Consider the following 24190-nt stretch of genomic DNA (forward strand, 5'->3'; position numbering starts at 1 on the left):
GCTAGAGGCGGGGCCCGGGCGGCAGGGGCGGGGCCTCCGGGGCGGTAGGAAGAAAATTCAGTGAGCCACATTCTTTAGCAAAAGACGTTCCTTCGTTTAAAAGGGAAACGAACGGCATAACGGATAAAATGCAACAGCCTAGCATTCTCCTTTAGGAAACGTTGACCAGTCGGTTTTACTGATGCCATCAAGCCACACCACCTCCGTAACGCAGAACTGCTCTCGAGTTCAGGCCCTTACTCTGMGTGCAGGATCAGCCTAAGTTACGTCGTATTGTGATTTTTTTCCTTACACTGTTTCTCACATTTCTTTAAGTACAGACAAGTAAAATCATCTCAGTGTGAATTCACTTAGAAGCACTGATCAGAAAGTACAAAACATTAGTCTTTCAGAAAACTAGGCACAGCACACAAAGCGGTAATTGTTCAAGTCATGGCACTTCCATCCCTCTTAGAGACCCACCTACGTCACACATCAGCACACAGCAGTGATTTCTCTGATATTTAGGATGTGCCATAAACACCTGGAACACACAGCTAGGAAGGAGACGCTCTCGACTCTAACTTACAGAGCGCACGGGCAAAACACCCTGTCCCCTGCCCCCACACATCAAGTTAGTGCTCCTGGTTTTGAGTCACATCAGAAGAGGGAGTTCAGGAATGCAAACAAACTTACCCAAAAGAAAGGGGAAGGACCAACGTAGGCTGCTTGGCAGCATCGCCCCCTTGCACGTATGGATTCCATGCTGTAAAATGGACTGTTTCCCACATACACTTCTTCAAGGGTTTCAGCACATCATGGCTCCTACGAGCCGCTCTAAAACCCGTGGCTAGACAAGAAGATAGTGCTCTASGAAGGCAAGTAAAGGAAGATGCATCTTAAATCCCGTCATATTCATCGATGTTTAAAGATTGTGTCAAGTAAATTGTTTCATCCCATGCCTATGCATTTTCCGCACCCAGTATAGAATTAGTTCAAGACAACTGAAGCGCAGCCAAGAAACAAGTGACCAGGAATACACGAGCATCACGCCAGAACTTCGAGGAAGGAAATGAGCACTTTTAAAGGCTGAGCTGTTTCTGAACGGTCCCATGGAGCATTGTGCTGTTCAGAACCAACTTTCTCTTTAAATATTGACTTGACAAGACAGTGTAAACCTTTACAAAACCATACAGAAGCAGCAGCAGCATACACAAGGTTGGTACTGGAACATACTATACAGTTTTTCCCCACTTTTGTAAAATGGAAGATTGCTCGCTGGTAAGCGGCACTACTTAGTTATTAACACAAAAACCACCGGTAACAGTTTAAGGATCTTTTTTAATTTTCTTACAACCACTTAAAACTGTCATATACCACAAACTTATATACACTATTTACAGACAAAACAGGCAAAATATCCATCCAAAATATTTTTTTAAAAATCCTCTGATTAAATTGTTACACCTTCTCAAACAATGGTGGGACTTAATAGGCATATTTTCTTGTGCATGTTTCTCTTCCATTTAGTATTTCAGTCTCACTGCATATATATATATATTTAAAAGTTAAAGAAAGAAAAATAAAACAATAAGCAGAAGGGACACAACACAATATGCATTAAAATCTTTAAGAACAAGCAGCTAATTAAAAAAGGTGAAATACAGGAAAAGTGCATCAGTTCCAATGAGTTAGTATAAGAAAGAGGCCCACGCGTGGAGAGCTGGTACCCTTTAGGATAGAGTCTCCTAGAAGACCTCTGATTGTCTACATAGTTTTTTTTTTTTTTTTTAACAAATTTATTTTAAACAGAAATAAAAACAAAATAGAAGAGGAGAGGTGGAACATGACATCACCGGGGGGGGATTTTTTTTTCTATGAGGTTTCTTGGAAACTGGTGCTCAACAACTTTCAGAATAGGCAAGAATTCATTTTCTCCTGGACTTCGTTATTCAGCCTGAGCAATTTGCCCCCACCACTCAAGCAGAAGGTCTGTTTACCTTGAAGGGCGCAAGGCTGGGGAGCTTCCACAGGCTCCGGGCCCATGTTTGTGCCAAGGCAGTTAGATCTACTGCCTCTGAATTTGCTTGCTGGTCAGAGCAAGACCTGCTAGATTCCATGGCTTAGAGCTGAGCAAATCACTGCTGGCTTCACAACTAACAGAGTAACTTCGTTTCCAATCAAAAAGTCCATCTCTATTGTGTGATGCACTTCAGGACAAGAGATGCAACCTAGAAGAAGCTAGRTATGACCACGGAGACAAAGTCTCAGTAACCTTCACTTGTTTTTGCTGGTTAGGTTTCATACATATATTTTTTTCTTTTTTMTTTTTTAGAAAAACACATTACAGTGAAGGGGCTTGTTGTATCTGGCATACCCAAGTCCCATCCTAATCCTTCACCCATAAGGCTGCCTTTGAAAACAAGGCGATATGCGTGAATGGGGGAAGCTAGGCAGCCCTCTGAAGCGGGGGGTCAGCACACGATCCCTTTCAAACGGAGCCTTCGGCCAACATTTGAAGTCTCCTGAAAGATCTGACGTCTTTGTGCTTAGCCACTTCCAGGTAATTTGAACTCACAGTAGGCAGTAACCAGTCTGCCACTAGGTGGCAGGCCTGGCTGAGAAGAAGCAGCTCCGTGTAGGATCATCGTGTTTTTGGCTTTCTCACCTCATCTAGTAACTTCTCCCTTAGCAACAGATTTGCTTTTACTGTCCACAGCAAAATAAGTGGCTCAAGGTCCAAAGGTGTGTGGTCTCAATTTGAGCTTAGCAGCTTTGAAGCCTTTTCCATTACATTCAAAAATATCACGAGCCACTTTGCCTTTTGCTAATAATGTACCAAAACTTTGTACTCTACTCAGAAGAACAGGGTGCGCAGTCCAAGCAACTGTAAATATATTTACACTTCTGTGGACCTAGCAGCTAACTACTCCTTCCTTCCTTTAAAACATCAGTGGAATCAAGGCTAAACTTTACCAAAGTGTAAAGCAACAGCAAAATACTCCTGCAAGTTGTGAGAAGTGAAAGCAATTTTAACAGCCACCCCGAAATCTCTGTACCTACTGTTTCCATTAGTCCCAGGAGGGACTGCAAATGCCACTGGTGTACTATAAAATCCAATAAATGAATTTGCCTTTTATTTTGTTCCTCAAAGAGCAATTTTCAGAAATTTTACCATTAGAAAAAAACTAGTCTTCACTCACCAAGATCAGCACTGTACCTCTCCTCTTCTGGAAGGGTCGCCTTTACCTCTCAGTTTAGAATAGGCTGCAAGCTGCTTAAGCATTAGGGGATAATTCAAGCACATTAATCTTGCATCTCATTTTTGGAGGTCAGATATTGCTGTTATGGACTCCTTGTGTTGGTGCAGAGAGCACGGTATAGTAACTCGGCAACAAAATTTTCCTGCCCTACAAGGCTAAGCTTAGCACAGCATGAGTGCCATGTGGAAGGCACCACCAGGTTTCTAAAGCTATGATGTACAAGACCGAGACTGTCCAATGCATATAAGAATAAGATGAGCAAGAACATAAATCAGGTCAGCCAAGGAGTATTTCCTTCTACCCTCCATATAAATAGTACCCAAGGCCCACTGAAGAGCTCTTTTTCTTATACTGAAGACATTTGGAAGACACCACCGCCTTCCTCCTGGACTCCAGCTTTCTCCAGTCTTATGGTGAGTGGCTATGGCAGAGGAGAGCACAAATCCCTGAAGCCCAACTTAAATATTGAAGTCACAGCAGCTCCTGCTGGCGAAACACAGTTACCATCTAAAACCAAGTTTCAGCCATCAAGCCACACGAAATTCAGTTCTGAAGAAACAGAGCAACAAAAAGCAACACATGAGCCCATTTCAAGTCATGTTAGTACAAGACAAACAGATATAAGCCCAGTTGTGTCATCTGCCACACACAGAAAGAGGAACTTGAAACAGAATCAAGTAGAAACACCATCCGTCAAGATAAAGCCTCAATTATCCCTTTTAAATCCAGCAATAAAACAGAGTGCATTTTTTTTTCAAGGAAACAGAGTATACAGTATCAATGTGCAGCATAAAAACATTTCACAAATAATGAAAACATCCTTTTTGAAAATCTCAACTAAAATAGATCCCATTGGGACCAGACTGTCAGTGCCTCCCAAAACAAGGCAGAAAAAGCCAGCCTATAAAACATGCCAAAGGTGACCAGGAAGCACCCCAACTAACCTCTGAAAGTGCTGACTGCTTCATTTACAAGGAGTTTGACATTTATTTTTAAAACTCTAGGCGCCATCTTAACACGTTCACTAAATTTCCCTTTAAGCTCTGTTCCCTTCCGATGCCTATTTTGAAGACCTCTCTCTGTCCATGGGGAAAGGTTGAAACATCATCTCTGGGCCGTGCAGGTCAGTTCGTCTGGGAGTCAGCTTCTTTTACAACGCAAGAGAATTCGGGAAAACCTTGAAGAATGACAAATGTGATCCAAAAACATCCTCTTCCAGCTCTTGAGTTCTCTGCTGGTCAAATTTCTCAGGACAAAGCAACAATGTTTCTTTCAATGTTTCTTGACAGCAAAGCAACAACGTTCCTCTCAAATTTTTTTTAATAAGCTTAATGGCTTATCACTCGGTTGGCATTAGGAGAATGGAGTACAAGAGGATGACCTACATACAACATAAACAGTCAAAATATCCATTTATTGGGTGCCTATCTGAAGTAGGGGTGGGCAGAGGGAAGGAAGAGGTACTTTGATTTCAATTTAACTATGCTTTCCTACTCATAACTTGGGAGGAAAATTGGTCTAGTCACACACTCCTTTCCCCTCCCTCATCCAAGAATATCGAGCTAGTAAGCAGTTTGTCTGGCATTTACATTTTCACTTGGGAATGGAAAAACAAATCTTTGTATTTTAGCACTCCTGCCTTGACCAGCAGTTATCCCGAGAGGCTTACAGCAAAAGGAAATCAAACCCGGCTTTGCTCACTATGAACAGTTTCATTGGCGATAGCTCCCTTCAGCACCTCTGTGGCAGATGTGGACACCCTGACTGTGCAAACCCAATTCTTCACTTTCAGAGTACCTCCCCACTGAATCCTACAGATCACAGCATCAAAATTACCAACTGTATTAGGCCTGAAAGGAGCTGGAATCAATCTATTTGACCAGACTGACCACTGCTTGTCAGAAACCAGCAAAGTGTCTTTCCTAAAGAAATTCCTACAGTGAGCACCTTTGCAGCTCACATGGCTTTGTATGCCAGGGGCCTTTCTGCGGAAACACATCCGAATAGGAGAAAGGACATGGGGGTGTGTACTTCCTAGCTGCATACGTAAAGCCCCAGCCCATGCTCTCCGAATACTTGTGAGAATAAGCAGCGGAGATGAATGCAAGGCATTTGAAACCTAATGCTTATTTGAAGCAGATCTCAAGCTTGATGCAAGTTTCCCACCACTTTAATGGAAAGTAGGTAAGCCCTGTTACTTCAAGGAGTGTAAAGGACAGGTCCAAGGCTAGTGGCCGACTGGGTTTTAATACCCTGGAAAATTAAAATTAGGAATTCATCACCACTGAGGGTCTACTGATGGAACTAGATGTCCCTCTGGTCCTTTTCCTTCCCTTCCCACTCCCCCAGAAAAGGCACACAAAAGCAAACAAACAAACAAAAAATTCCCTTTTTCAGTCTGATCCTGAGCAGCACTTAACAGTTAAAGTCATGCTCATAATATAGTTTCCAGCATGAAAACACTGGCAGAGCAGTCCTCTATCGACCGCAATTTTCTTAGTGTATACTCCAAACAGGTGTTCAGGTGGCAAAGCAAAGAGCTGCTGACAGGCTCTGTGTACACAGCCCAATTAACTGTTATGAGGAAAAGGAAACAACTTCACACAAGTTATAAGAAAAGAAGTAGAGAAATTTTATCTGACAACCAAAATATAGAAAATGCAGAGGCACTTTCTCTTTCCTTCCTTTTTTCCTACAGCCCATCTGTAAGAGAAGTGCAAAATAATTAAAATTTTCTGACATATGAGGAGAACAAGGTAGCATCCAAGTTACATCGACACAGGTTTCAGCTAAAGCTTTGGAACAGCAGCTCTGCAGGCTAATATTGGTTTGTATTTTTGACATACCTCCAGAAGAGAGACTGCTGTGCAGCTACCTATGATTTGTTCATAAGTAGTAGTTCCCTCCCTTTCTAGATCATCACTTTTACTGTTCAGGCTACGGAGGTAGTAAAAAAACCACAACATTAAAAAAAAAAAATCAAAATAAAAGAAACCACACTCTTGCTGTACTGTACCTTCAGAACCCTGTGGCCACATAGTTGTCCTAACAATGAACAAATTCATTAAAAAGCCTCAACATGAACCCACGAATGTGCAAGGAGCACATTCCAAAGCCAGTGCCGTGTCCGTCCACAGGGAGGGCAAGGGGATTCTGTGAGTCATCGGGAACAGAGAAAGGTTGTTTCCAGCAGCCTGCATGCTAACGTAAACGGGATCCATTGCTCCTTTTAAAGTTCTGTGCCAACAGAACTACTGAAATGTCATTTCCCACCAGAAGAGATTTTTCTGTAATCATTAAAAAATACATTTAAAAAAAGGGAACCATAGAGCAAGAGACTATCGTGTTCCCAAGCTGGCAGCTGGCAGAGTAGCCCCCGTGTTTGTATTGGCATTTTGCTCCAGATGTTGTCTTCCTTTCCTTAAGGTGAAAAACTGAGGCTGACAGATGCTCGTAGACTGCCAGAGCCTCAGTTTAGCTTCATTTGACTTTCTCTGCCAGAGAGAAAGGAGCAGGTTGCTGTAGTTGTGCTTCAAAGGTCTGCTTCAACTTGGTTGCTCCTCAGTTAGCAAACTGCTGATAAAAGGCAAGTTTCACCCTCTCAATATGATGGCAAAGTTTAATAGCTGGCCCAAGTTTCAAGTCCATACACTCCTGAACAGTGGGCAAAGTGAGCAGCAGCAGTGCCTGGCCATCAATCTCCTGTCAGAAGACAAAAACATTAACAGGTATAGTGACTTGCATCTTTATTCCCCCATGCCTTTGGTTTTGACTTGCCGTTATTTCAGATTCACGACCGTCTGGGAGTTAGCTGTTTCTTTCATGCTACTCCAGGTAGCTTAAAAATTTCTTCTTCTCATGAGCCTATTATCTCCTTACTTAAAATTTCAGTTCAAGTTCACTGGCTAATGGACAGTGCCCCATGAGACGCTATTTTTAATCAACCTAACAATAGAAACCAAGGAAGTTTTATGCCAAAAGTCATCCTACCTAACCTCTGCATCATTCTATAGAAACAGAGGTTCTATAAGGCAAATTACATCTTCTGTAACATCTATCACAAACCGTGCTCATCACCATCTTAGTAATACAGTCTTGTTAGGCAACATTTCTTATGGCAGATCTTAACCAAGATGCAAGTACAATATTCAAATTGACTCATGTTTGTATTCTATTTGTCATACTTTCTTAAACGCAAAATTGTTCACTTGTGCAGCTGCACAACATCAGGTGATATCTGCGATTAGCCTGCAGAATAGAAAATGTTTATCATTTCGAGAAGTCAGTACAAGTGGCAAATATATATCTCCTCCTAGAAAACAAGCTGCTGCCTCTGTGGTGCTTGGTTGTAGGCATTCCCTACCCAATCTTGGGATTCTGATACCCCACAGACCAAAACCTCCCCCAGTGAATTCTAAGAAACCTGAAAAATTCTGGCCGTTCCCTTACCCCTCTTCTCCCAAACTGTAGAAGATTGTGCATGTGTTTGTTTTCTCAAAACCCTACTATATAATTAAAACTAGTTTCATTTGTGATTCACTCAACAGAGGATAAGAAACAAAGTAACAGACAGAACAAATTAACAGATGCATAATCATACCTGATCGAGGAAAATTCTTGCCAATGGGGCACAGTCAGTAGATTTGAGGAATCGTACAACATCAGACACGCTCCATTCCAGAGGGTTACTGTCCAGCTGCAGCTTTTCAGCAACTTCAATCTTTATTTCCTAGATAAGTCACCCACCACAAAAAGAAATCCTGAAACATTACATGTGCAATGGCCCAATGCTCCTCTCTGCTCCCCCACACTTAAAACATTCAGTTGCCAAATAAAGCTCTAATGAGAGCTCAAAATTATACAGGCTTCTTGATTGGCACGGATATGCAACACAGCACTGTGCTGAGGATGGAGACTACATCATTATGGCCAGTAAGTAGGGATCTAAAACTAGCATTTGGTCCGCACCACTGTACAGTTGAACCAAGAGGAGTGCTTATTACAGTCCTGTAATTTGACTGTATCACGATTTTTAATTATTCAGTAATGTCTTCACAACACCCTTCCTTTATGCGATAATGGAGTATGTTACAAAAACACACGTATGATGGTTAATACTCCCCAGATATTTGTGTTTGCCCAACACTCAGCAAGCCTGGGCACAAATCTCTCTTTGGAATTACCTTTGGCGAAGGAGGTTTATTTTCATCATCAGAAAAGGAAAAGGTCCTGAGCTTCCTCTTCCGCTTGTCTCGGTCCTGAGCCAGGGAATGAGACAGTTCACTCTGCGTAGGAGAGGATGACAGCGATTTCTTCTCTGACACTTCTGATTCCTCAAGCAATTCGTCCTGCTGCTCTGAGGTACTACCCTCAGTCAGAGATTCTTCATCTACCTCATCCTGGTCATCCTCCTCTTCTCCCCCACTGCCCTAAAGGGATAGGGAAAACCAAAAACAACAACAACAAAAAAACAGAAAATGGGAAGTTTAGGACACAAACTACAATTGCCTCCCATTAGTCAGCTGTAACCTGAGGTTTTAAGGAATTAAATCTGTGGTTTTAATTTAAGCTAGTCCAAGATCACACACCATATCTGTTAAAGTTGTTGACAGCCTCATACCTGTGGAGATCCAGCTGGAGTGTTATCCACTGAAGTAGAAGAACGTTTTTTCTTATGAACAAAAAAGTGTTTTCGCCTCTTCCGTCTTTTATTTGGCTTCTTCATGGCTACTTCCAGGTTACTGTGGCCACCCGGTGGCCTACCTATCCGCTTATTTTTCCGCTTTCCATAATAGTGTGCTACCAGGACAGAAGAAAGGAGCATCATGTTGCAACACATCTTCAGTGTCACTTTTTATGTTTGTTAGTGATCAAGACTGGAGAATCAGTAGCAAGACACTTCCCAATAGAAAACCCAATTCTGAAAAACTTCAGAATGAGCATGTCTGCATTTTCCTCTTCCATTTGGTTTAAGGAAGAAGATATGCTATTAAATTTTATTTGCCCTATGAAGAGGAATTTATTTCCTCTATCTCTGAGAAGCCCCAAATGATAGCACAATGTCAAATGGTTCAAGTTAGATGCAAAAAACAAAACAACCTCCCGCCCCAGGACATTTTATTTCGTTCCGTAACAAAATGGTAGAAGCAACTACAATGTCACTTAAATGACATTAGATTCAGTTCTTGTCCCAGAAGTTGTATTAGGAGAAAAAGCTTTAAGCATATGACCACAAGTTATTCAATTGTTCTACCATTTAATAGAAAATTTAATGTTTCACCCATACATATCGGTACATTGATATTCTGTAGTCTTATGTCAGTAGCGCTTCAGCTGCTCCTTGTGGAAGCAGAGCAATGTAATTTGAAATGCACTTTGGATTCCTTCTGGAGCCAAAGCCAAAACAAACCCAAAACAAATACTCCCAAGCCCCATCTCAATTCAAGATCAGCTGTCTACTCACTGTATTTCGTCTTTGTTAGGACTGAGCAGTTCTCTGAGCACTTATCTAGCACCATCTGAGGACCAAAGAGGTTTGGACAACATTCCAGTTTGATGCATGTTTTTCTGCAGAAGTCTGCCACCCGGTCTGCTGTCCTCACAACTTCCACAGTTGCACGGTAACTCTTCCCTTTGTACCTAACATTGAAAATGTAGTCGTAATCCAGCAATCCCCCGTTTACCAGGATAAAAGCACTTCACTGAAAACTGTATAAGAATATTACTTTAAGGATAAACTTAGGGAAAACTTGGGCGGTGAGGAAGTCTATGGACTGACAATTCCAGGAAACAGGTAGTCTTCCTCCCTTAAAAATCTCTTTTAACAGATTCTCAAGGAAAGGAAAAAGCCAGCACCAAAGAGATACCTGCACTATCAGTCTTTATGGGACTGCAGATATGTCTACTTGTCACGTGGAGAGCTGCTCCCTAAAACCTAAGGCTGAGACCACCAATCCACGCCAGAGGCCAAACAACAGCTAATAAAAGGTAACAAGCAGACAGCCTCTAGTGAGCACACACTACGTGCTTGCTATGCCCATACCATAGCAAACAACTGAACGATGGTCACGTTCCCCATCAGCTTTCATCTAACTGCTGAACTATTTGTCAGGACAGTCACTCGCCATGACTCCACATACGGTTCTTGTTTGACTTGAAAGTAAGAAATGGCATCTTCTTTTTGTCCATTAGCCTTGAAATGACACTAACAGAGCAGCACTGTGAAATATCTGCTTGAGTCCTGCATCATTTCTGCCCTCTGTTCTCCCAGCACAGCTACTGGCTTGTGCTGGTATCTATTAAGGATGTCTCARGCCTGAAAATTTCCAGCTAATACATTGGAAAAACAACCCAAACCAGCTATATTCTCATTGTCCAAGGAGCTCTGATCTCACTACTGTGCTAGAAGAATGCACACAGCAATTTCAGTAAAAGCAATTGAAAGATTTTTTTCCCCCTGTTCTTCAGCTATGTCTTTTATTTACATTAAATTTTCTTATGACCACCGCATCATCCAAATCCCAATACAGGGTAATGCTTCGATGCATGGAAAGGTGTCATTTTGCGCATGAAGCTGATCCAACAAAAGAATTACTAGCTTGCTCAAGACAATGTAGTAAAGTCTGTGCTATAGCACACTGGGAAAAAAATTTAATCTCTAGTAAGCAAACACACTACTCTGTACAGGAACATCTGGATTTATCAAATCTTTGCAAATATGATCACCATTTTTTCCTAGCCACAGGATGGTCTTGCAAAGAAGCTCCTACCCAAAAGGCTCAGTAGAAAAATGCGGGAGCACTTTAGACTGTTGCAGAAAGAGATTTCCATACCAGGTTATCTCAGAGCCTTGCTGCAACTTAATTTCAGAGGAATCTTCTTCCACTATGAAATTTGCACAGAAATGCCAAGGAAGTCTGAGAAGCTTCCCAAGCAGTATGTGCTTCTGCTTTAAAATACTGACAATTATCTTCAGCTGAATTAAATTTCTTAAGCCTCATCTGCTGGCCTGCCAGTGGATATGCTGCTATACTAGTACCTCACCACTCATATTTCATCAATACCAGTATCAGAGCACATCTGACATATTAAGGAGTATTAAAATCAGATGTATTTCACTAGATGTTTGTAAAGGACTTCATAAAGATTTGGAAGCTTAGTCCGGCAGCATCTTTATAAGCTGTAAGCATTTTTTTCTCCTATCTGAAGTGTAACAAGTTAAAGCACAGACTGCAGACACTATTGGGATCAACTGAGTGAGGAACAGGGCAAGAATTTACTTGGCTTTTAGGGTCTCGCCATGCCCATGCCATGCAGCCTCTTCATCCAACTGAAGTTCTCGAAGGACACGGCTGGGTTTGTAAGCTGCATTGATCAACAGTGTGAGAACCTAGGGAGTGGGAGGGGGGAAGAAGAGAAAATGTGTTTAGGTTATTTGTACAATAAATTTTTTTTTAAAAGCGCTAGGGTGGAATAGGAAATTACTTCTATTCATCTGAAATAGCCAGCAAAGCACTCATTCATAGCAGGATTACAGATACTGCCCAATACTGCCAAAATGAAAAGTGAGAACAGACAACACTTAGGGCCTTGCCAAACCTTCAGAATTTGACTGCAGAGACATGAGTGTATCCAGCAATTCCTCGTCATTGCCCTTGTACTACATGTCACTTAATTAAACTGCTGGGCAGCATACTGCAAAACTTGCATAACCCTGGGTAAATCCGAGTTATTATCTTAGAGACTGTTTAACATGCAAAGAACTGCTGCAGGATTTTGCTGTCTACAAACCCACTACTTGCTACAAAAATCCTACTCCAGAATCTTAAGCTCTCCTCTGTTTTACTTTCATGAACCATGGTGATGCCTATAGCATAATAAAATCGGAATTCTTCTCTTACTGTAAAATAACTCAAAGTTGTGAATTTAGTGGGGGATAGGACAAAATTTGCATTCAAAATAAAATTTTTATTTTTAATATAAGCTTATCCCAAATCATTCCCAAATGGTGCACAACCTCAACATGCCAGACCCACAGCTTCAGTCCTACTAATGCAGCAGTCCGGAGCTCTACAACTCCAGTGAAGAGTATTAAATATAATGCAAGTATCAGACTCACTCTAGGGTTTGTACATGTGATTATAGTCGTTACCAAAATGAATACAACTAAGCATATGGGGTTGAACTTTTAGCAAGACTCAGCATCTGTACATCAACGGGATTTGTGCATATTTTATGCTTCAGCTGGTGAAGAAGGAAAGCCTTCTTGAAGATTAAATGAAGCTGCCACAGAATTTCACACTTGCTCTTTTGGAGTGCTGCAAAGCTCAAATCCAGCTTACAGAGTACTGAAATTTGCAGAAAGGATGAGAGGGGGAAAAAAAGCACTGTGGCATTCACTGAGTTCTTGCCCTATGACGGGATGACCATATCAACAACGTGTAGCCTCCTATGTGGGAAAGGATATTCAGCATTTGCAAATAAGCATGCCATGAGACCAAACAAGAGCCACTCCAAAGAAGGACTGCAAGAGCACCTTCTGATGCCAGATCACATTTAAGGACTGAAGATGCTGCTTGCCACAGAACCTAATTTTTTCCCTTGTCAAGAGCAGCAAAAACTGTTGCTTGAAAAGTAGCAAGTGACATTTAAGTTGTCGTAAAGGTCCTCAGGCATAGGTTATATTAGCTGCAGCTTCCTCTCAGAATACAGATTCACCATGGCATATCAAACCACTGTTTCATGAAATCAGGATTTCATCTTAGCAGCCACTAGTGCCATACACTTCCAAAGACGGTAAATACCTTCCGTATTCCATATTCCAATATGCCATCTTTCATGCCCTAATGCCATCAGTCTCAAGTATACAAGCTTTATCCCATATAGCTGCAAGCTTAAGTCTGGTATTAATTCACCTATCTGAAATTGCAGTTAAGTCATTTAACAGCAACATATTCTCTGCATTGAGCAAGGCACAGCAGCAGATTTGCTAAAATAAGGGACACATCTTAAAGCAAGATTTCCTCTCCAACTTGAGGATGCAATACAGTCTTTTCCAGAGTCCCGGACTGCCTGTGCCCACCATCTAATTGACTAGGTTTGAGCAAGTTTTGTCTAATGATAAAACTTGAACTTACTAAATGAGCCAAGCAGACAGCACAGGTCTGCTTAAAAATTCACAATTGCATCCTGCCACCTCCAAGCGCTGATGGATCAAGCACATGTTTGTAAGAGACAGCATAGATAAATGATTTAATCAACATTATGGGCATGTCGAAATACAGACTTTAACTTTTAAGTCAAATATTTGAAGATCAAAACCAAGGAACAGATCTTACTCAAATGTACAGCTATGTGCATGCTGGTATGAAACATGCAAACCTCTATACACAAAAAATGAACATGCACCCCACTGATGCCAAAACAGTGGAAGCTCATCACAGGACTAAGGGAGGACTAAGTTTCTTTTTGTTTTGTTTTGTTTTTGACTTTTGTTACTTTTGCTTTGGGGGAGGGGGGAGGCATAGAGGAGAGAAAGTAAGCTAATTTTCTGCATGCAAAAATGGATCTTTTTTAATAATCAGCTTAAAGACAGCTGTTAGAGCTAGACTCTTGTTTTATAGCATGCCTGCCAGAAAGTCCTTCTGTCTCTCCAGTAAGAATTACTGGAATTCTTTTCCAGTTGTTATGATACATGGTAGGAAAGGTGAAAATTGCAGAAAAGTTGAGCCAGTTCCAGCATTTAAAGCAATCATTTCATGACAGCTCAAGTGTGCATGTAGAGTTATGCCTTGGGAAACATGCAGCTTCTCAGCTCAGATAACTTCACCATGACCTTTCTGGAGATTTCAGAAAAATAACTGTTGCATAAAAGTATTTGTAAATTTGCTATAAAACACTTTCAGGAGAAGAGGCAGTTTAGCATTAAAAAATGGCCTCTTCTCCCCTCTTCCCCTCCCCCAGTTATATTAGAAAGCAGCACTATGATTTTGTCTGATCTTTGCAAATCATATCCAATTTATGCTTGCCATAAAACATATAGAGTTCTTTTATTAATTTCCCACTTACTGAAAATAGTTTTCCATATCTCCTAAGACCAACTATTTCCTCTGTTCTAACAACAACATAGCAAAGCGTAAAGGAAAGCTTTTCGGATTACCTGAAACTACACTCTATTTATTAAAAATGATGCCCATATTACAGCTATAAAAAGAAACCAACTCCTTTGGTCGTAGTAATTATAAGTTACTCTGTTTTAACCTAAAACAAAGTTTAGCAGTTGAAGGCTGACTATGACTGATAGAACAGAAACTTTTATTCTGTTTCCAGCCATTCATAAAATAGTACATGACTTGCACTTCACTTTAAACAACACCAGAACTCTTTGTTCATCATCAGCTTCTGAATCCCTTAAATTTATTAATGAGACCACCTATCTAATTACAGATGGGTAGAGTTAATCACACACTGCTGTGAGCAGATCCACCACGCACAACGGCCTTACCTCTTTCAGAACAAGAACGCAGTTCCCAGGTCCCACGGACTGAGGAAGCTCGGCAATCCTGCCTTTGTTAAGGTAAGGCCCTGAGAAGCACCGATGGTTGAAGTAGATCTTTGGGCAGCAGTACTTTCCATTAATTACCACTGAGAAATGAGAAAGCAAAGATTTAAATCACACAGCGCAACATCCATGGCAAAGAGTGACTTCTTGCAAAGCTTAATATTTTGCCTGCTGCAAAAAAGGAGGGAAAAAAAAAATACTTAAATCATGTGATTTGGGGGAGCTCAGCAGTCACATTTGCAATGACGCAGCCAGTTATTCAACGCTGCGAAAAAAATACTTTTCATACTTCACATGCATGCTTGCACACTGTGAATGTAATGTCAACATCCTCCAAGCAACAACACGAGCCACAGAATAAACTTCCATTCATGACTTGGCAATTCATCGTGCACTTTTGGCTGCCCCCCACATTTGCACTCTGACCGATGATCTCCTGCAGTCATTTCCAGTGCCCTAATCCTTTGAGCAACTCACAAATAAACTCTAAGGCTAGAAATGCCATTGGTATTTCCATAAGAATGGACACCACCTGTTTCTATATAGGAAGAAAGAGAGCATGCTCGAAACGGAGATTCTGCCAGTTTGTTCAAAACATTTCTATTCTATAGTATGAGAAATCTGTGAAAAAAACAGCGAAGCTCTCACGAATGAGTCACATGTTTTAAGTGGCTTATGGAGGTGGAACTTACTTTTGAGTTTGATCAAATAGGAGTGCAAGAGTAAGCTGTATGGCTGTAAAACTGTAAAGCAATGATCGAACACACAGAGAACAGCTTGGTTTGAAGGGAAGTTGAGTGAGTTGTTTTAGAAGGCAGCTCTTTCCAATATCGAAGATCAAAGAAAACAAATATGAGGGATCCCCTAGGGACTAGGAAATACTGGGAACCAAGCATCCAAATCATCTCCATGGAAATTTTATAGGCTGTTGAGGAAGGACAGAAGCAAGCTAGACCTTTCAGCTTTGAAAGGGAATGATCTGGGCCTATATGATACGCTGTCAGAGAGGTTAACACAGACAAAGGCACATACAAACATGACTTTTTGTCGATTTAACCCTTCTGTATAAATGAAGAGGCAAAGTTGCTTTGTTCTAAAGGAAGACTGGTCTTGTTCAGAGGCAGTCTTGGCCAAGGGGATGAGGCAGCTGACTTATGAGGAGAGACAGAAAAGGCTGGGATTCTCTCTGGGACAGAAGGGGATGAAAGACGATATGCTCAAAGTTAACAGACTGACGAAGATGAAAGATAAGATGCTCGACCACATCCCATAATACCAGAACTAGAGGGCACCCACTAAATCCGCGGGGATTATTTATTTATTTATTTGTTTATTTAAGTACTACTTTACATAGAAGAGACTGAATTTCCGGAACTTGCTACCACAGACAGTTGTGAAGGCAGACCGTACCAGCAGGGTCAAAGAGGGATTAGAGGATTCACAGATAAGGTCCATAAATTAAGAGTAAAGGAACTAAGAAAGCATCGACCCTCCAACATCCCTATGGAAACGATTATGAAAAATTGTGGAATATAAAGGGAACAGACCACCAAAGTGGACCAGCTTTATGCGCTCTCTCTAAACAGCTCCTCCTCTTGCCATTATCAGAGACAGGGTACAGGACCAGACAGATCAGTCATGATGCAGTAGGACATTTCCATGTTCTCTTTGAGAAGATAATCTTAGATTAAGTTAGATTTCCCAGAAGAAAAAGATTTTATAGGTAAATAGACTGATTGAATTGACACAGAAGGACCACTGACATAAGAACAGAGAAGAAGCCTAAATCTGGCCAGGCTACGGGGTCCCTCAACACCAAACACAAGACCCAAATGGGTGAACTCAGAGGCCTACAATGCAGAGGACCGCACACTTGAGGTCCACTTTAAACAGAAGGCTGGACAAGATGATCTCCAGGGTCCCTTCCAATCAACATTTCTGTAAGCTTCTAAGTTATCTTCTTACAAGCTAGGAAAGTAGTGAAGCATGAGTCTCACTGAAAATCTTTTCTGAAGAAATAATGTGCAATTTATCTGGTGAGAAAAAATGATGATTTATGTTATTCTTCAGTTCCCAACCTGGCCATTAGAAGTCCTCGACCTGTGTCTTTTTCAGGAGGAAAAAATTATAGGTGAAAATGAAGTAAATTAGGACGATGAAGAAATTAGTTATCTAAAAACCAGATGTCAGTTGCCATCATCTTAAACTTTTTCAGAGGTTTCATAGCTTGGAAATGCTAGTTAACTTGGATTAATACACAGCAGAAATGAAATTAGTAAGCCTATTCCAAACCTACATTAGCAAGTGGCTCTGATTTGTGGATAGGACTACATTTCAACCAAAAAAAAAAAAATCTCAATCTACAGATTGCATCTACATCTTTGCCTGCAAAGTAGGATTTTAACAAATAATCACCTGAATGGTGGAATTCAAAAGAAAGTGAAACTGTAAGAAGCAAAGTTGGCTATTAATCAGGAAAGAAACCTTTTTTCCTGCCTAGTCTGATGCTTTACGGTATTACAGCACGGAGAACAGGCAAGATGACAACACACCCAACCATTCAGTAGCAGAGGCACTTCCTACACACTAATTCCATACAAAATTTCCAGTCAAGTAATCATATCTCCCCCAAACGCCTGTTGTCACAGAAGCTGGCAGAGTTATCCTCCACTGTTCATCCTAAACTGCAATATCACACCGATTTGCATTTTTACACTCTTTTCCCTCACCAGCAAACAAAAGATGCAGCAACTGATGAAGTAACCTTTGTAGTTCACATCCAGTTCATTAAATCTACTAAATGGTTCAATGCTGCTCAAAATTTAAGTTCTATATAAAATGTACTGTGAGATACTTATGTATAAAAACAAAATTGTTTTACTCTAACAGGGTTGTAGTTTTGACTGAGTAACACTATCATTTAAAGACCTAAATTTCAGTAGTTGAAAATGGGCAGATAAATAAACAAAGTCATGTTTACATTATGACTCTATTAAAACCCAATTAAAATGCAAAGCAAGCACTAATCATTTGTATACAGCTTACATTTGGTGCAGCCTCAGATGTGCATTTCACTGAACAGAAACAGCAGAAGAGGCATTTAGTTGCCAAAAAATAGATCTGTATGGCTGTTTCACCAGCAGATGTACTTATTTGTCATATTCATTCTTGCAACAGTTGAAAAAATTATTAGATTTTGCCATCTGGCACACAAAGCAGTTTACTGTTTGAATTGCCTTTGTTTATCATGATGAGAAAGTTATCATAAAAACCAGACTAACCTGCTTCTCAAAGCTAGCAGCGCAGAGTATAGGGGCAGCGTGCCTATTACGCTTCTCCCAACATTATTAAACATAGCAGGTGACACTAAAGATCACCTGCATGGGTCACAGTAAACATTTGGCTCCACATATCCACTGCTAGTCAGGGGGAGAAGGTTTGGCATAAAAATCTAATTTCCAGAGTTAATGCATGTTTCAGTTGCTGGACACACAAAAGTAATTGTATTCTTTTGCTCATTTCATTGTTTTTTGCCATCTGACAAATCATCACGGATAGAAATCTTCAAACCTTTTCCTCCCCTTCTCCTAATACAAAAAAAAGCTGTTGAGCAGCTGAATGATGAGGCATGCACTTAGAGGATTTCATTTTTGTTACCCCACCCTCCCGGGTCAATACCTGAGTCAGAAGAGTTTAGCTCCTGGTTCTTTAGTCCATCATGAACTGTCCTTGAAGACAGAATTCTGAAATGGAAAGGAGATGGTCGGAAAAAGGGAAAGATGGTTAAGGATATTCACCCTGCAATCGCTAAACCCAACAATTTTCTTAACTCCAGGTGCAGCCATATTAGTCTGCTTTTTTCACAGCTCCTGTTTTGTAATATTCTTCAACTCTATTCTGACCTTTTTTTTCCATGTAAAGACTATCGTTTTTGATTTGGAAATGACTACTGTACTGACACAGCTAGCAGTGATCTTCACTTGCTTGAAGTATAAGGGCTGCCATGCAGATAATGAAGTCATACAAAGCTAATTACAACAGTTTACATCTTTTATCTCCTTTAATTTCATTTCATATTTCATGGCACAAGGCAACACAACAGCCTTACCTTACACATTTTGAAAAACCATGGATTTAAAAACAAACACAACCAAAATGACTCAAGTACTCTGATAAAAACCCCAAATACAAAAACATGGAAGAACAGTCTGCTTAGTATTTTAGGAGCAATGAAAACACTGGCAGGACTACTGATAGATTTGGTATTTATAATGCTATAAGAGTCAATAAAGCCAACTGTCAGGCAATCTACTGAGCATTTTTTGAGCAGGCTCACATGAACGAGTCTCACACATGTGATACAAAGTTTGTAGATTAATTGTAGATACTATTAGAACTATTATTTCCTTCTTTTTCCCTTCTAGCCAGTCTGTTTTTGTAACAATTCTGGAAGGAGACATTAGATCTACCTCGAATGAATGACAGTACTCACACTAAAGCTGAAATTTCTGATCAAACTGTGTAAAAATCAGCCACACATTAGGGCAGCTATATTTCTAAGCATGTCTCCATGCCTGTATTATTTGAAAAAGGAATATAACCAAAAGGGAGCCAAAAAAATTCCAGCAATTTTCCCTATTACGATAATCACCTTTAAAAAAAGGCTCAGGCACATATTGATAAACACAGGATTAGGCTATTTTTTTCTTAAGTGCACTACAATGTGCACAAAGAACGCAATGCTTTAAAAATGAAAGAACAATTACAGTCCCAGATCCTCAGTGACTTGAGCTATTTAATAATTCAGTTGAGTTCCACTAACATTGTTAAAAATCCAAATTCCACGCTTACCACATCCTATTTCAGCAGTGCAGGAGGTGTTTCTCCACACCAACAGGAACTACAAGCATTACGATAAACGGACTGTGAAATCTCTCGAGCCTCAGTATCACACTTCTACAAAGCTAAACTGAGTAAGCATGATTGACCAATTAGAAAAAAGACTTGTTACTTACTGTTTCTCTGGTTGAACTACTGCAATTTTTTTCTGCTTGTTTACTAAAAAAATGGAGAAGAAAATATAGATCACTAAGTACAGGAGGCAAGCAAATATTTCCATTACAAAGTACTTACTAGACATTTCCCCTAAGTTACATGCCAAAAAAAAAATATATATGTGCAAAGTCACTGCAGTTGTTAAAGAGGTGACCCACCTGCACGCTAGAAGCAGCCTGGCCCAGATAATCTGAAGTGATGCAAAGGATTTGGCACACAATTTTCACTAATAAATTAATTAAAGCAGGCATTCTTATCACCAGCCTGCTGTGAAATCTCACCTTTTCTGCATCTTTGTCTGCATTGTATCCCCCTAAATTATCTGTAATACCAGCCAAATAGGAATTATATGCCTTCCTTTTTGACACCCAAAGCTGCTGAAGTATTCAGCAAGGCCTAATTTGCCAGCTAAATGGCACTAGGAAGTTCAACACTATTTAACTCTGAAGTTACAATATGTGTTACTAGCCAGCTAATTTCATGCTAAAGCTGTTTGCTATGAGGAAAAAAACTATGCTGAATCTAAAAAAGACTACTAGGAGCTGGGTCCGCTTTTCCAGCTGCAAGTGCTAGCTATCTGCAGAAAGCACCCAAATCTGTAACAAATTAAAGGCTGCATGGATGGCAATTATGGAACATGCTTGGCCATATTTGAAAGTGCTAGTGTGATATTCGCTCTGCGTTGTCAGATGTCTTCCATTTGATGGCACCCTGTGGTACGTCCTGCATTCCTTCAGTTTTATTCTTAAATGCCCATCATGGTTATACCCTGAGTACTCTATTATATTTCCAGCCAATTTGCATTTCATAATGCACACAAAGCAGATGTGTTTACAATTGATAGCGTATCAATTTCTCCTTTCACCAAGCAAAAGATTCCCTTAAAGCAACACGTAGGACTCTTCAGCAATTTCAGGCTTGGTTCCCACAAACTTCTGGGGCATGTCTTTTCCAGCTTCCTCCTTCTTCCTCCACCCTTGGCATTGCAGCCATTTCCCAGATGAGTTTCTCTTGCTTTGACTTGCAGTAAGTGATAGCTCATTCCAACCTTATCCCATCTAAGAGACATGGAGGAAGTTCTGTTTTTCCATCTCCCAGTAAACTTTAGTAAGCAGAGCTCTCTAACCAGTTGAGGGAAGACACTATTTTACACTACTTACTAGTGTAATGAAAATAGATAGGATTTACCTTTCAACGTTTTGTCAGAAAGGGATCATGACCATCTGGCCCATTTAGAAAATCAGCCCCTTATTTCAAACCCAAAATGTATACATACTCAGCACTGTTTTGTTGCTGTGTAATCTTACTTACACAACCAAATATAAAATCAACATCAAAGTCAGTCAGACACATGGCAAGAACAGCTCAGACATTTAAAAGTATATGTGCGTGCATGTGTGTGTGTGCGTATATATATACACAAATATGTCAATATAGGATTTCTTCAATTTCAAACAGATGTCTTTATTGTGGCTAAYGTATCGTTCTCCCACACTTCTTAAGTGTGCAAGGGTCTCATATCAACGCTGGCGGTTTTGGAGTTGTTCTATGGATTCAAACTCTATCAAACATCTCTCCCAGCTGGACCAGTCAGGAGAACAGTTGCACAAGGCACGGATTCTCTGTACAGGCTGAAAGTTTCCAAATTTACGGATGACAGAACTAAATTCTGCAGTAGCTGCTCTTGAAGATTTCACCGTCTCTTATCAATCCAGCTAACTATCACAAATAGTACAGAACTGATACCTATTGCTCTGCGAGGAGGTCTGAGCTGATATCCATTCGTCTCACACCAACCCACTGGAAATATATTCATTGATTCCACGCTCACTATACAGTCAGGGACCGGCTTTTTGGAGCCTGTTTTGTTAAAAGAAACAAAAATTGAAACAAATTAAAAAAAATCTCATTTGGTTAATGCTTGCCAGCAAAGCTGCTTTTGCTTAAGGTGCCTCTGGAATACAACATCAATTGTTTACTCATCTTCTTTTACTGACCAGACTCCTTCCTGATCTCATTTATTTCCTCCTAAAGACTGGAGATGGGAATTCACCACCCACAGCAGATGTGCATAGTGCATCGTAAGTGCATGTTGATGTACTTTCAATTAAAAAGAAACTGGATTATAATGGAGAACACCTGATACAGGCCTAGTCTGTTTTGCTGAAGAACATTTCTAAAAGTTCTCTTCCTAGGTTTGGTCAAAACTTGGCTTAGGATGGAAGTCACTGTGTTGTAAAAATGTTACGAGGCCCTTGCTCTACAAAAGACACTGATCAGTCTTTCACATAGTGCATTAGCCTAGGACTGACATATTGTGTTATACAATTTTTGCTTGGTTTAAATAAGTACTGCTATCCAGGTCTAACTGGGAAATGGACAATGAGAATGGGCTTTGTTGTGTTTTTATTGCAGGAAATGGTGATTTGCTGGCCATATTTAGCAGACAGTGAGTTTGTTCCAGATAATGCTTGGATTGGATGATGGTACAACAGAATCAGTTTAAGTGTTAATATCTTCTCCCCTGTCAGGCTTACCCTCCAGCTGAAGCCAGAGGTAGGAACCTTTCAGCTTCGTGACCGTAGCTATGCAGACTTCCTCAGGATCAACTGGGTTCACGGCCTCAAGTTTCATATTCTCTTTAAATCCATGGTCAGAAGTTAACTAGGAAAAAGACAGAATACTTCAGGAATATGAATAGCCATAAACAGGAGTAACATACAAAAGCTTCAGTATTTGCCTATCACAGGGTAATTTGACTACAGAAGGATAATCAGGCAGTCACAGAAGATTTCAGGTGATTAGCATACTGAATATAAATAAGCTATGTTACAAATCACAAAATTTAAGTTAAGAAAAAAAAATCTCTAGGGACAGACCTAGAAGACATGCTGGTACTCAAAAATGTGGAGGCTGAGACTCCCTGGAAGGATAGAGTCCATTCTACACAACCGTGAATTCCCTGTCAGTTGCTATCAAAGTGATGAGTCCGACAAACAGTCTGATCAGGCTCCCTACTCTATCATGTTAGCTTGGAAATCCATTTTAAAAATGCAAATAACATTCCTACTTCATCCAAATGAAGCCTATCAGACAGCAAAGGAAGCCATCTTCTTTGCCAAAGTAAAATTTTACTTCGTGACCCAATTTAGTTCACATTTATCTAAAAACTTCTAAAACATAAGAATGGAGATTTATGCAGATCTGAAGTGCCTGGATTAAAGATGACAAGTGACAGCCAGGCAAAGTACTCTTCTTCCAGGATCCACTCTGCAACATAATTACAAAATCAATACATTAAGGCTTCCAGAACTAGCCTACACTGATTATCTCTTTCCTGAGAAGAGCTGATAAATTCAGTGACCTGTTCTGAGATGCCACAGCTGACAAGACAGAAAAAGGGCAACAAGAACTCACAGCCAGCAACACCCTCTTCAGAATAGGTAATTATTCCTTCTATTTTCTTCCCCTAAGTATTGCACAGCCCAAGAATTTTAAATGTAGTTGGAAGACAGGTGTTGACAGTACCCTCTTTGCTTGACAAGGTACTCTACTTTGGAAGACAGAAATACTATCACTGTACCAACAAAAGCCCAAAACCTAGCAAGCACTTCAGGTACTAATTAATATAATGATTATCTGGTATTAATTTAAGACAACTTAGTACTGATTAATACAATGAAATGAATTTTTCAAGCTAAAAGGAAGTAAAGAAAGATTGAGAGAGAACACCAAGTGAGTGAAACAAGGTCTATGAAAGGCCCTGTTTCCACAATTATATGAGCTCCAAGAATTGATGTTATTTTATGATGATTCCATGGACTCTTACACATCTCATCTTCACAAACTACCTGTTTCTTTTTGATTTACACTATTACAACCACAGCATTTGGTCTATCCCCTATTTATGTAGGAAGCTGGCATTAACCAATCACTTCACCCTTAACCATTCACCCTTAACCATTCACACCACCTTAACCTTCACCATTAACCAATCACTTCACCCTTATTTGTACTCTCCAGACCCCTCTGTTTCATCAGGTATCATAGGTAATTTAAGCCAAAAGCATGCAAACAATTCTTCTCACTCATTCACATAACAGAGGGAAAGGACATTTTTCTGCAAGAACCTTACCAAAGGGAAGCAGCTCTGGGGAGCTGCTTCAGCACCACACTGTTTGAGGTAGTCTGCCCAATCAAAGTCCTGCCCAGGATAACCTAGGCAAAACACAAGCAAAAGGGTTAATTTAACAGCATGAAAACAAATGATTCATTTCAAGCCAACACCAGTGAAGATCACTGAAATCCAACTGGGTTCACTCAAGTTTGTCAG

At 40.3% G+C, this 24190-nt stretch overlaps 1 protein-coding gene across 5 annotated transcripts in view; it reads right to left on the bottom strand.

Annotated features, from left to right (window-relative positions):
• Positions 1-3822: 3822 nt before the first annotated feature.
• The window catches only part of SFMBT1 (Scm like with four mbt domains 1), a 77428-nt gene continuing 57060 nt past the window's right edge, over positions 3823-24190 (bottom strand). For all 5 annotated transcript variants that reach the window (XM_026084001.1, XM_026084004.1, XM_026084003.1 and 2 more), the window contains 12 exons: positions 23993-24075; positions 22395-22521; positions 21604-21717; positions 19818-19860; positions 18481-18545; positions 14746-14885; positions 11522-11631; positions 9706-9881; positions 8863-9041; positions 8426-8671; positions 7843-7971; positions 3823-6944 (listed from right to left, as the gene is read on the bottom strand). In XM_026084001.1, the coding sequence (XP_025939786.1) occupies positions 6804-6944; positions 7843-7971; positions 8426-8671; positions 8863-9041; positions 9706-9881; positions 11522-11631; positions 14746-14885; positions 18481-18545; positions 19818-19860; positions 21604-21717; positions 22395-22521; positions 23993-24075 (1553 nt within the window). In that variant the 3' untranslated portion in view covers positions 3823-6803. The remainder of the gene's footprint in view (positions 6945-7842; positions 7972-8425; positions 8672-8862; positions 9042-9705; positions 9882-11521; positions 11632-14745; positions 14886-18480; positions 18546-19817; positions 19861-21603; positions 21718-22394; positions 22522-23992; positions 24076-24190) is intronic.

This window comes from Apteryx rowi, unplaced genomic scaffold (genome assembly GCF_003343035.1).
Source record: "Apteryx rowi isolate R43461 unplaced genomic scaffold, aptRow1 scaffold_621, whole genome shotgun sequence".
NCBI lineage: Eukaryota > Metazoa > Chordata > Aves > Apterygiformes > Apterygidae > Apteryx > Apteryx rowi.